At 40.2% G+C, this 13,356-nt stretch overlaps 1 protein-coding gene across 3 annotated transcripts in view; it reads right to left on the reverse strand.

The window, feature by feature from the left end:
- Nucleotides 1-985: 985 nt before the first annotated feature.
- Nucleotides 986-13,356, reverse strand: part of NPL (N-acetylneuraminate pyruvate lyase) — a 36,039-nt gene continuing 23,668 nt past the window's right edge. For 2 of the 3 annotated variants that reach the window (XM_055319544.1, XM_055319545.1), the window contains 6 exons: nucleotides 11,592-11,684; nucleotides 10,467-10,615; nucleotides 10,288-10,334; nucleotides 7,729-7,813; nucleotides 5,050-5,089; nucleotides 986-1,571 (listed from right to left, as the gene is read on the reverse strand). In XM_055319544.1, the coding sequence (XP_055175519.1) occupies nucleotides 1,387-1,571; nucleotides 5,050-5,089; nucleotides 7,729-7,813; nucleotides 10,288-10,334; nucleotides 10,467-10,615; nucleotides 11,592-11,684 (599 nt within the window). In that variant the 3' untranslated portion in view covers nucleotides 986-1,386. The remainder of the gene's footprint in view (nucleotides 1,572-5,049; nucleotides 5,090-7,728; nucleotides 7,814-10,287; nucleotides 10,335-10,466; nucleotides 10,616-11,591; nucleotides 11,685-13,356) is intronic. The other variant, XM_055319546.1, reaches the window with a different exon arrangement.

Below are 13,356 nucleotides of genomic sequence, written 5' to 3' on the forward strand. Positions count from 1 at the left end.
TACTTTCCTTTTGCCAATGAGGAGACTCATTAGAGAAGAAACAAAAACAAAATCCTAGGTAATTGATAGCCTGAAAGTAAGGTTTACAATTACCAAGGGTTTACTGACAATACACTTTGTTACTGGGAAGCACTCACCAGGATTTGTTGGAAAGGAGACTAAGCAGCCATACTGAGAAAGAAGAGAGTAAAGAGGATGTGTAAGGAAAGCTAGAGTGAAATCTCTGGGTTCTCCCCAAATCTTTCTTCACTGAAGAAATGTGCTGGAAGTGTGATCAGGAAATAATAGGAGCCCCGGGCTTACCATTGAAGGGACGTTGACCTTCACTTACAATAATTCAGGGCACTATGGGGGAGATACTTTCTTCCCAATGGGTAAAGGGAAAGTGTGTGGTGCCCAGGAGAGCTCTTTGGTTCTTTTTTTTTTTTTAATAAATTAATTTTTATTGGTGTTCAATTTACCAACATACAGAATAACACCCAGTGCTCATCCCGTCAAGTGTCCCCCTCAGTGCCCGTCACCCATTCACCCCCACCCCCCACCTACCGCCCTCCTCCCCTTCCACCACCCCCAGTTGGTTTCCCAGAGTTAGGAGTCTTTATGTTCTGTCTCCCTTTTTTATATTTCCCACACATTTCTTCTCCCTTCCCTTATGAGCTCTTTGGTTCTTTGAGACTTTGAGCTTTTAGAAATTCCCTGTATAGCAAGAAGTGGAGACTTGCATTCATCTTTGGGGAGAACCTTTTCTTTGTTTCATGAAAACTTACTCTAAATGGGCCCTTTAGCGGTAAAAACTAAAGCAAGTCTTCACCCAACCCAGTGTTTTGGGGGGAAACTGAGACATCACAGTTAATCTGAATTAACTAGAATTCTATTCTAGAATTAGACTGAGCAGTGAAGTGAGTTGGGGTGTTAATAGTTGTGTAGAGTTGAGTCATGTTGTAATTTGGCATTAAAGTGTACCTGCCTAAACTCAGAGTTGTCCTAGAGTCCAAATGAATATTTATTAAAATGAAAGTACATTATAATGGTTTAAAATTAGAGAATTTTAAAATAGGATTAAGAATCAGAAATCAAAATAATGAAAGCTCCTAAAGGCAGATAGAATGAATCATTATAATTTTCCTCTTGATTCCATTTCATCCATATAAGTAGAAATTTCTCCACAAAAACTTTGTGAAATATTGAATGACTCAGAGCTCATGATTCCTTTTACAGTTTTTGCCCCTTCACAAAATAAAACATTTTTAGGATCACAGAAGATACTTAAACACTTGTTGATTGAGGTGAGATTTCATTTGCTAGATAAGAGTTTAGTTCACCTAGAAGTCTCTGAGAAATGAATGCACTATTCAAGGTACACACTCTGATTTGATGAGAGAGGCACTAGCTACAGGATTCAAAGTTTCCATCCTTTAAATCAGTGGAAAGAAGGAAATCCAGGCTCTTCAGCTTCGCTTTTGCATTATCAATAAACTCCCCGGAGGCTTTCTGCAGTGGAGGCCGGGGTGGGCCCATTGGAATCCCAGAGACCAGAGTCATGATGGCTTTGGTCTGCGACACTCCAAAACCTAGATGGGAAAACAAGGAAATATGACCAGGAGCATCCACTTTGCCACAAACGTTCCAAAGAAGAAATCGTATTCTTACAGTGACTTCTACAATAGGATAAGGTGGAAGAGAGGGGAACATTTGTTATCACTATGGCAGACTGAGCAGACATAGGAAATCCCTCTTTCTGCCTTGAACATATAGAACAAGTGGAGAGTTTTTCAACAAATTGACAAGCTGCAAAACAAAACAAAAGAAGACTCAATGTCAACCTCAAAAGCAAGAAAGAGGGACCAATGGTATCAGGAATAAAGAGGTCGGTGTGGTGAGTTGCTGCAGCCAAGTGGTGCATGAGCATAATCTGATTCAGGGATATAGGGCATGGATCACATGACACAGGACTTCATTACTAAGAGAGAATTTAGTTTAATCACATATAAGAAGTCTCTGAGAATGGCATTATTTAAGATGCTGCTATTTAAGAGCTGGCGTTATAAAGCTAGGGCAGGAATGCTAGATGAAGCCTTGGGTCTGTGCATAGCAGGGGGCTGAAACTAAACTCCCTGTGCAAAACTGGTAGCCAGCCTTCTATGAAAGGCAGTAGAAGAAAACCTGGCCTGCTGGCCTGGGGACAGAAGCAAGGAAGTTTGACTTTTGCCAGGTTGTGGATGGAAAAAGATCATATGAAAGGAATCAATCCCAAGCCTGTGCCACATATGAATGCTGAAACCATATTTGCATTAGACCCTTGGTGTAAAAACCAGACTAAGAAATTAACCTAAAAACTGGTTAGAATTGGTGAAATTGTAGTGTCCAACAGAGGCAAATGTAAAACCACTTGTTAAGACACCTTATAACCCAGAGCACGATGGATTCTCCAGAAAACAACAGTCTCTGAAAACAAGTTCAGAGTTAAAAATTACAAAACACATGAGAAAAAGAAGCTGCACAAGAGCTAGCAAATGCACAATTGACAAATCCCACATCCTGAGATTAGAGGATACCAAATTCTGAAAGAGACCTCACAAAGATAAAAGAACTGGACTAGAAGCCATAGGCTAAGAGAAGAGCATATATATAAAGAACAAGAAGATTGGGATCCCTGGGTGACGCAGCGGTTTGGCGCCTGCCTTTGGCCCAGGGCGCGATCCTGGAGACCCGGGATCGAATCCCATGTCAGGCTCCCGGTGCATGGAGCCTGCTTCTCCCTCTGCCTGTGTCTCTGCCTCTCTCTCTCTCTCTCTCTCACTGTGTGCCTATCATAAATAAATAAAAAATTTTAAAAAAATTAAAAAAGAACAAGAAGATTGGGATACCTAGGTAGCTCAGCGGTTGAGTGTCTGTCTTTGGCCCTGGGCGTGATCCCGGGATCCGGGATCGAGTTCTGCATCGGGCTCCTCGCAGGGAACCTGCTTCTCCCTTAGCCTGTGCCTCTGCCTCTCTCTCTTGCTGTCTCTCATGAATAAATAAATAAATAATCTTAAAAAAAAGATCTGGGAAAAAGCAAACAAAAATCCTAGGAATGAAAAATATATATTCAGTGAAATGAAATAGTAGAAAAGAGAGCTGAAGGGACGCCTGGGTGGCTCAGTGGTTGAGACACCTGGATGGCTCAGTGGTTGAGCACCTGCCTTTGGCTAAGAGTGTGATCCTATGGTCCTGGGTTTTTTTTTTTTTTTTTTTTTTTGGTCCTGGGTTTTAATCCCAAGTCGGGCTCCCTATAGGGAGCCTGCTTCTCCCTCTGCCTATGTCTCTGCTTTTCTGTGTCTCTAATGAATAAATAAATAAAATGTAAAAAGAAAAAAAACAGAGCTGAAGATAGAATTAGGGATTTTGAAGGTAGATCTAAAGAAACAACACAGCACAGAAAAAAAGGTACTTGTTTTTTAACTGGCTATGGCTTTTAAGCCCAAGGTAATGAGAAGTAACTTTCTTTTGCTAAGCTAACTAATCATAACAATTGAGCATCTGGAAGAAAAATAGCATGACCAAAGATACAGAAAATAGTTTGATGAATGCAAAATGGCCGTCCCAGGCTTCTTACAAATGGCAGAACAGGGAGCTACTCTCATAATAAGACTACAAGTTTATTAAGTCTCTCCTTGCCTAAATCATGAATGCTCCAACCCGCCAGGGAAGTTTGAAATGATTTCTTTAAAGATATGCTCTTTTAAACCATAAAACTTATCTTCATGAGTCCATTTTTTCTATCTATCTATCTATCTATCTATCTATCTATCTATCTATCTATCTATCTATCTATCTATCGGGGCAGAGAGAGAGAGAATATCCAGAGCAGACTCCAGGCCCAGCACAGAGCTTGATCTCATGAACCTGAGATCATGACCTAAGCTGAAATCAAGTTGGATGCTTAACCGCCTGAGCCAACCAGGTGCCCTGAGTCAGTCCACTTTTAAAATGCAAATATTCTGGCAAGAGAGTAAATTCTTTCAGCTAATATCTCAGAGCTGTAGTTGGCAAAAATGTTGCAGTATCATACTGGTATACAGAATGATCTTATATATGCACAGGTACAAGTGTAGTTCTAATTTTAATAGTTCAATATTTATTTAAATGCACCTTAGGAACATGCATAGCTGTCCCGCCAAACCACAATTTTGTGAAAAGCATTGCTTAGAACAAGGGAATAATAATAGGTAATTAATTGTACTTATGGCACATAAATATGACAAAAATCATGAAAGTGAAAAGCAAATGGGAAACACTGTCTCTGAAGGATTAAGGGAGCTAGCGGAGAGCTTCTTCCCTCCAGCAAGAAGGAGGGACATACCACATAATAGGTGCTTGGGGCTCAGCAGGAGTTGCCAGGACAAGACAGGCTCTGATGGGGAGGTGGGAGGTCTGCCAAGAATAAACCTAAAACTATTTCTGGACTCGACCCAGGTTCTCAGGAAGGGTCAGTCTCCTCAGGAGTGGGGTGAATGGTGGCATCTGTCATTTGTGATGGGGTAATATTTAGGAGACCCTGAGAAGGTTTCTCTATGCAAATTCACTGTATTTCCCTCAACTTTTACTTTGTCATATTATCTAAACCTCCATCCACTTGAGCTTACTTATGTTAATAAACTCTTTTTACATTGCAAATACTCTTGGGGGAGCTGTCAGTCATTCACAATTTAGTAAGATCTATATTCAGACTGCCTTCCTCCAAGTACTCAGGCTGCAATCAGCCACAGTGTGCTAGAACTCTAATGAGTAGAGGCAAATAGCAGGAAGGAGTGCTCAGAAGGATCAAAAGATGGGATGGGATGCAGAGTGGGGAGACCAACAAAGTGCTAAGATGGGGGAACGAGATTTGTTGAAGGGTGCCAGAGATCTGCCAACTAGGTTCCATTTTATAGGGTGGGCCCTGAAGCTAGTATGGAAATAAAATTCTGCTTGCAACAGAACATTAAAAGGTGTCCTCACTGAACCCTCAAAGAAAGTGATAGTGTTCCATTTCCTTTATCCTATTAGCAAACAAAGCAGGAAACTTACCTAGTTTGAGCACAAAGTTGATGAATCTCTGAATACAAAACTGGAAAGGAAAAACAAATCTACAGTCAGCATCACTAAGCTGTGATAACAATTAAAGAATTTTGGAGGTCAAAGGACAGAAACCCCAAACTAAAAGGCCCATACACCTTAGTTTTCTGAAGCCATGTCAGAGTGGACAAAACCAGCCAAGTGAGGATGGTTGAAAACCAGCCAGGATACGGTAAGATTTTTTCATACATGTAAGATTTATAAGAAGGGTCCATGCAGAAAAGCAGCACCAAAGATAGAATTGAACAATAGACTTAAGATGGCGGTAGGCACCCTTTATCCATCTAGCTGATCTTTATCCATCTAAACTTATCAGTTAGTGTGATTGTTTTTAAAGTGAGGTATACTAGCTTCTGGGGTACTCTCTAAGATAGCTAAGGGACATCAGCCAAGGCTAAGATTTATGGGAATAAATAATTTCTGGATCCTCCACTTCCATAAGTGCTATTTTCTAAAACTGATGAGACTACGAATTTGCATGGAGGTGCAGGTTGTCATTTTAGATTTCTCTTTCATAAGTGCTTCTTATCCCACTTTTTAAGGAAATAAAGACATATCTTCTATATCACTGCCTTGGGACACCCCTGGGAACCAAATAAAGGAGCAGATCAAAATATTGGTATTGGCATCGACAAAATGACAAAGCAATTCCTCTAATTAACAGGGAAAGAGTCCTTTAAAAAATCATAGGGCTTTCAACTTTTTGCTTTCAATGTTGCTACTCAGGTTGTCAGCTGAAAATCACTAAAGCATTCTGTGATTTTTAACACAACCCAAAAAACTGTGCAAAGAATTGAGTGACATTGTGATGACAAAATTTCTTTCATTCTTACTACTGATTTACAAGAATAGGGTTTCATAGCACTTATTTCTCTAAAAACAAAAAAACAAATAGTATTGATGCTGAAATTTAACTCATCCTAGCATTATGTAATACTCATCCATGAATTCCTGAACTAATCATAAAAGACAGACTCTCATCCATTTAAGAGATGCATTTTTGATAATACTTTTACGTTGTTTTAATCAGTTTAGTAACAAAAAATTCAGTGAAGAATGAAATTTTAATATCCAGAGCCTTACAAACATCTATGTATATGTTCTTTTCTACCTCATACACAAACTGTAATACATTACATTCACAACTCTGTAGTCTGCTGCTTTTGTACACTTAATATATCATGGAATCCTTTCAGATCTATACACAGAAAATGATCTCATCCTTTTACAGGCTGCATGTAATTCCATTGCATAACTGAAACATAATGTTTTTAACTATTTCCTTATGGATGGATATTTGGGTTGTTTCAGTCTTTTGCTATTATAAACAATGTAGTATGGAACATCACTTAAATGTGTCATTTCACTTATGTAAATATAACAGATGGCATTTAAGCCCATGAGAATGAATAAATTCTGCCCTTTTTGCTTGTCTGCTTCTTCACTTGACTGCAAATTCCTTTATAGCAAGAGACCAGCTTTCATTAAGTTATGCACTTGACTCAGCCCTTAGCCTATGAATAAAGGAGTCAGTGAGACCCACTCACACTAGGCTTCTGTAAGAAAAGACAAAGAATGTGGTAAACTACATTCCTTACCAATACCATTTTGAGTGGGATGACTTATTTGAGTGGTACTAATGGGGTAAAAAGAAATGGAAACTGAGCCAGACATTAAAAGAAACTACTAAACAGAAGGGCTCCCTGTCATTCAACTCAGAACAGGTTGGAATTTTCAGAAATAATTTTCTTTGGGAGACTAACTTTTGGGACTGAGCACCTGTTCTGATCTTGCTTATGCCTTTCACTCCTACTTACTTTCTTGGGATACTCCAGTTACTTTTACTATCTTGAAAATCCCTGCACCTCTTGGCCTCCGAAAAGTCCTTCTCTTCTGCCTCTGCTGTTTCCTTCCACCTCATTCCACTTACCTCAAGTACACATATTACCCAGCTGCGAGACTGGTTCTGCCTTTCATGAGGCTCTTCATTCCCTGGACATCTAGCCTGCCTTCCATGTAACATCAACAGCAGCCATCATTTCCCCTGGAGTCTTCCCTGTCATCCATCAGCTCCTGCTGCTTTTGTCTTCCTGTTTCAAAGCCAGCATCTGCTTTAAGATCACTCATTTGGCTCTTGTTTCTGCCTGGTAGATGCTCCCAGTTCTCAGCACATGGTAGGTGAAGATGACTGACCTGCTCTGACTTTGGATTAAGTCTCCCTATTTTGGGTTACCAGCTTCATAGCTTCTTCATATCCTCCGGAGATTGGGGTGTGAAGTCCTCAAGGGGATGGCATATGGTCATTTCCCCAAAAATCTATCACTATTGTTTTATTGTCACAAAAATACTTTGAACATAGAATACAAATAAGATCATTTCCAGGAGGGACAGAGAAGGTCATTCCCATACAGGGCCTGTCCTGATTAGACACATAGGCAACACAGACAATGGGTATAGGTTTGGCTTTAAACAAGAGCCAGTAAGAAGCCGAAGGAAAGTAAAGACAGATGCAGGTAAGCAATTTTAATGAGGGCAGGTGTGGCGGGAGTGCACATGAGAGAGAATAAGAATTATCCAGTGGGGGGGGGGGGGGAGTGGCTGTGATTTATATGACGGGAAAAACAAGTTAACCTGATGGTTCAGGGCTGAAGAGAAGTCCTTTTGTTCAAAAGCCTCCAACATCTGGCTTGTCTTTTTTCCCAGGTAGTTATAGGTACTGGAAAGAAAACAGTACATACTGCAGGATCAGTAACTCAGCAGGAGAGGTCTAGATCTTTAAATCCCTTTGATGCTTAAAAGGGAAAAAATATACCAGGCCTTCCAAAAGTCTATTTTTTTGGCCCTAATCTATTAGAGATCAAGTGTCTTCAGTTCTGAGTTGTCCAGCAACAGTAAGCAGTGCCAAGAGGAGGCACAGAGTACCAGAGGGGATAAAGGGAAAGGAAGGAAAGTGGGAAAAGGATAAAATTAGAATAAAGGGAAAAAAGCTAGAGGTGGAGGTGTGTTTGGTAGCCAAATGCTTGCCCGAGGGCACAGGCACAGGCACAAATACAGATTCGAACTATTGGGTAAAATATAGTATCTGAGGTGAGGCCTAAAAGCCTTATGCTGAGGAACTGGGTGAATGGGGCAAGCTCCAGCAGATTATCTGAATTCTCTGCCAATTTATACATTACCTGTAATTTATATGCTTATATAATTTACATATTACCTAGCAATTACTTTCTTTTTTTTAATTTTTTTTTTAAATTTATGATAGTCACACACAGATAGAGAGAGAGAGGCAGAGACACAGGCAGAGGGAGAAGCAGGCTCCATGCACTGGGAGCCCGACGTGGGATTCGATCCCGGGTCTCCAGGATCGCGCCCTGGGCCAAAGGCAGGCGCCAAACCGCTGCGCCACCCAGGGATCCCAGCAATTACTTTCTAATAATAATAAGGATCATAATAAAATGAGAGATCATTTCTGGTCTATTCTGTTCTAGGTGCTTGACATAAATCATGTCTCGTCCTCTCACAGCCCTGGCTTCTGTTTCATTGTGAGGAAACTATGACTTAAAGAAGGCTATACAGTTGTGGCAAAGGTTTTTATCACATCACGCTGCTATCTACTACAATTCAGCAAAAATGAAAGTGAGAATAAGTTATTTGATCTGATAAAATGTGGACTTAAAAAAAACCCTCCAACTTTACTAGTAAAGACAAGTACCTCAGACTAATCACAGAATTCTTAGAAAAACCATCAAGGTAGACATTTATAGAAATTCTTAACAAGGATGTTTCCCCAGTTTCTAGCAGCTTCTCATATAGCCAGTTTCCAAAAAATATATTTGATGTACCAAGAACAGAGTGTTGTTGGTATTTCACATATGGAGACCCTAGAGTGAACAGTAAGGGATTCCAAGAATGTGATGTTCACATTATCTTCTGGTAATAAAGTAAGGAAAAATAAAATATAATAGCTGAGATAAGTCACTTATAGATGTGAAACACTCCTAAGTCACAATATATTTGAGGAGCTTCAGAATAGTAAAATTCAAATTTCAGGGCTCTTAGGCATATTAAATTAGAGAGGAGTATAATTATAATGAAGAAGAAATAAAGTCTAATGAAATGTACTTCGCTTACAGATTATGTGGACAAAATTAAAATGCCTAGTATGGAGGCCAAAAAACAAAAGTCATCTTTGGGGACAAAACTAGTAAGAATTTCATGGTCAGTAGACCTAGGCATTCAGGTTCCCTTGGTAGAAATGTCCTTGTGGTGACAATGTATGGTTGCAGGCCAGTCTGGCTTGGTAAATAAGCCATTGAGATTATACCTAACTTATTCTTCATCAAAGCCATGCTCACCAAGACATGTTATCACTATTACTTTGTTTCTCCTACACTTTTCCTATAGGGAGGAAATGCACTTTCAGTTAATATGAATATTTCAATCAATCACTTGCAGGCACATTTCTAATGAATTAAGTTAACATGTGCAGTGGAGATGCTAATCAAATTCCCTGCCTTCCCTAAGCCTCTGCTGAGTAGGCATCAGGCCACAGGATTCTACTTCTCTGGCTGCAGCTGATTGGACTCAGATACTGGAGTGTTAGCCAGTAATATCCTGAGATGCCATGACTGGGCAGCCACGATTGGCCATGTGCACGCTGAAGCATAGAAAATACACAAGGAGAGCAAGAGAGGGAAATAAAGAGGTGTGCAGAGAGATGCAGGGGTGGAATCTCCAGAGGACCGTAGACGGAGAGCCATCTGCCATGGCTGTTGACAGCTTTGCCGTCCTGGGTTCTCATTTTCTCTGAGGCTTGGCTGCATTTCCTCCTCTTGAGTTTTATGTAATTTCCCAGTAGTTTATAATAATGTATCTTCTTCCACATTAGCTACTTTCAAAGGGCTTCTGTTGTTAGCAACCAAGTAATTTCTGCCAAATTCTGTGCATGCTCTTAGCTCCTGGGCCTTACCTCTAATTGCAACAGATGCTTCTAATAACAATGACTGAGTTGCTAACAAACTGCTAAGCCATACTTAATTCCTTTTTACTGAAAGACTAGGGGAAGGAAAGGCCATTTTTTGTTAGACATGGTGTCCATACAAGAAGTACAACCACATAGGCGGCAATGCCTCCATGGTGGGGGTGGGGGGAACTTTCCATTTATAACTGTTGGGAAAAATGAGTTAGGCTTACCTGCCCACTGCTCCGGTGGCTCCCATCACCAGGGCACTTAATAGTTGCTAATCAAAAACAGACACAGAGTATTCACTTTTATGAAAAAGAGGAAGAGACAAGATGCTGCTATATAAACAGCTTTACAAATTGTTCTAGAAGGCAACTAACTGGCTGGGATAGGCCAGTGGGTGACTTACCTCATCCACCCCAAAAAGGAAAGCAAACTGTCGCTGGCGATTCTGATCAACACACTGCCCGAAGTCTAAGAGATCTGTGTCACTGAACTTCAGCCCTTGGAAGGTGGGGATCTTATCCTGAATCCCATCCAACAACTCCTCGGCACGAACTGCTCAAAACAGTAAATACCTCACTAATCTGCACAAATCCAGAAAATGTCAAATCCCATCTTGTAGCACCCCTCACATTTGCACTGAGTGCCAGGGGCTATTCTTTAATGGACATCACTGACCCTCACCTAGAAGTTCCTATATATTTATCAGATTTCAGCCCCAAGGTTTCCATTTCTTAAAGACAACATATGAATGTTTCCAAAGCACAACTTCTACTTTTTTTTCTTTTAAGGAAGTAGGAAGGAATAAAATCTAAAAAATACTCTTTGTGTCTCTCATAAGTAATAAAAATAATAATCCCCTAATAAGTTTCCTCTAATTAACAATCTCTTTCCTGGAGAAGCATAGTAAACATAAAAGAAAAGCCCAAAAGAAAAGTGAGGAAAGATCAGAGTAACTTCCTGTGTGCCAGACACTGAGAATACAATAGAGTACAAGTTGATGTCCTTGCAGGGCTTATAGGCTTGTGTCTTCTCATATAAGAAGTGGATGTATGTGTGATAGACAAAAGGTGTCTGCTAGAAAGGCATCTTTCATGCTTAAAAACTTTCATTATAAGTTAGTGTCAATGATAAGAGTGACTTATTTTTTTTAAAGAGGAGACCATTTTGCTTTATTTTTTTTTAAAGATTATTTATTCAGAGAGAGAGAGAAAGAGAGAGAGGCAGAGACACAGACAGAGGGAGAAGCAGGCTCCATGCAGGGAGCCCGACGTGGGATTCAATCCCCAGTCTCCAGGATCACACCCCAGGCTGCAGGCGGCGCTAAACCGCTGTGCCACCGGGGCTGCCTGAGAGTGACTTATTTTTGATAAGACTGACTTATTTTGGAGCCAACTGGAACCATCTGGTGAACAGTTTTATGTTTGTGACATGAGGTGGAGTGAAATGCAGTGGGAGTTTCTTAGTGAAATGGTAAGATGTGAGAGATGGAGGGAAAGAAACATTGAGAGAAACATGGAGTGGTACTTACTCTTTACTCCTGTCAAGGCCGGAATGTGATAGTAATAAAATGGCAATGCTGGGGCGGCAGCAGCCACCTCCTTTAGGAAATTAATCAAGACATCTGAAAGAATAGCAGGAAAAGCCATGATGTGAACAAGTATAAAACACTGGCTTTCCCTGGTAAAAAATTAACCGTCTATTGAACTGCAACCATCCCTCTCAGGAGCTGAAAATTCTCTATCACTCTTACCATCCCTGAGATTGTTACTGCAATGTCTTTGCAACTCGCTTCATTCAAAGTTTTATTTTACTTTCCTGTAGAAAGGCCAAAGTAAGAGGATTGCTTTCCTACTGTACTAAAATACCATTAAAAAACTGGCATGAGGGATCCCTGGGCGGCGCAGCGGTTTGGCACCTGCCTTTGGCCCAGGGCACGATCCTGGAGACCCGGGATCGAATCCCACGTCGGGCTCCCGGTGCATGGAGCCTGCTTCTCCCTCTGCCTATGTCTCTGCCTCTCTCTCTCTCTCTCTCTCTCTCTCTCTCTCTCTGTGACTATCATAAAAAAAAACCTGGCATGAACCTTCCCACATAATAAGAGAAGCTCATGGAATACTCTTATAAAAGCCAGAAGCCCATCAGTAGGACTCTTGTGCTCTTACCCCACAGGGGTAAATGTGGTCAGTGAACACAGGATTTTGCATTAGGATCAGAATCATCAAGTTGTAACTGAGAAAATTCTATAACAAAAGATAAACATTTGCTCAAAGAGGGAAGTTGTAAGAATAGTGGCACATCTCACAATAATTCAACCAGGGGTTGGCACTTTTCCCATTTGGGGAGAAATCCAGATACAGCAGAAGAGAATTCATTCTAGTTTACTGAGGATTTGCAATTTCCAACATCATCTTCTGTAAGCTTTCACTGTGACATTACTGTAGAGGATTAATAAATCCCGCAGACTCGCTTATACTGGATAGTGGGAGAGAGAATCTTAGGTACTCCATCTGAATACTGTGATGATGTACTCTGTCCCTGATAAATATTTGACAAAATTATTATGTAGAACTCATTATTTTTCCTTTACTCTTTTTGGGAAACGAATTCATGTAAAATTTTTATAACCATGTGAAAAAAAACCGTTTAAAATGTTCATCTTCAATTCCCCAAATGGCAGAATTTAAATTACTTATCCTATGTTAACAATTATTTTCTACCAATAATAGATGATATTTCACGATAATTTTGATTCAATCACATTTGGCTACGAATTTATTTAATCATGCATGCAATCATGGATTGTCCGTTTTCAATCCTTTCAAAATTTATATTTCTTTGTTTGCTAATCAGAAGGATTAAAAAGACTCAGTATACTTGGAAACTACAAATAGTTTCCATAGAGAAAGCAGAGAAGAAGGAGAAAGCAATTAACTTGGTATTTTGGGAGACAATGGATCTTTCTGTGAAATCTCCCTCAAATTCATTAGTCACTCAACCTTGAATAGAACACATAGTCTCAAGATGCCCATCACTTACATTCCTCTTTTTTGAGAAAAATAGTCATGCTTTGCTGGACTATTTCCAAGCCATGTGACTCTGACATTCTACACAGCCAACTCGACTAGGAATGGACACCTGACTCAACCACAGGCAACTGTAGGTTGACCTGGGGCTTGGTGAATGACTTAATCAGGTCACTTGGAAAAAGAGTTGAAGCCCTTCTTAAAGGAGCCTTTTCTTTCATGGATCCAGGGAGACCAGATATTCTGGACGACTGTTGTACTGCTGCAACT

Source organism: Nyctereutes procyonoides, unplaced genomic scaffold, assembly GCF_905146905.1.
Source record: "Nyctereutes procyonoides isolate TBG_1078 unplaced genomic scaffold, NYPRO_anot_genome, whole genome shotgun sequence".
Lineage (NCBI taxonomy): Eukaryota > Metazoa > Chordata > Mammalia > Carnivora > Canidae > Nyctereutes > Nyctereutes procyonoides.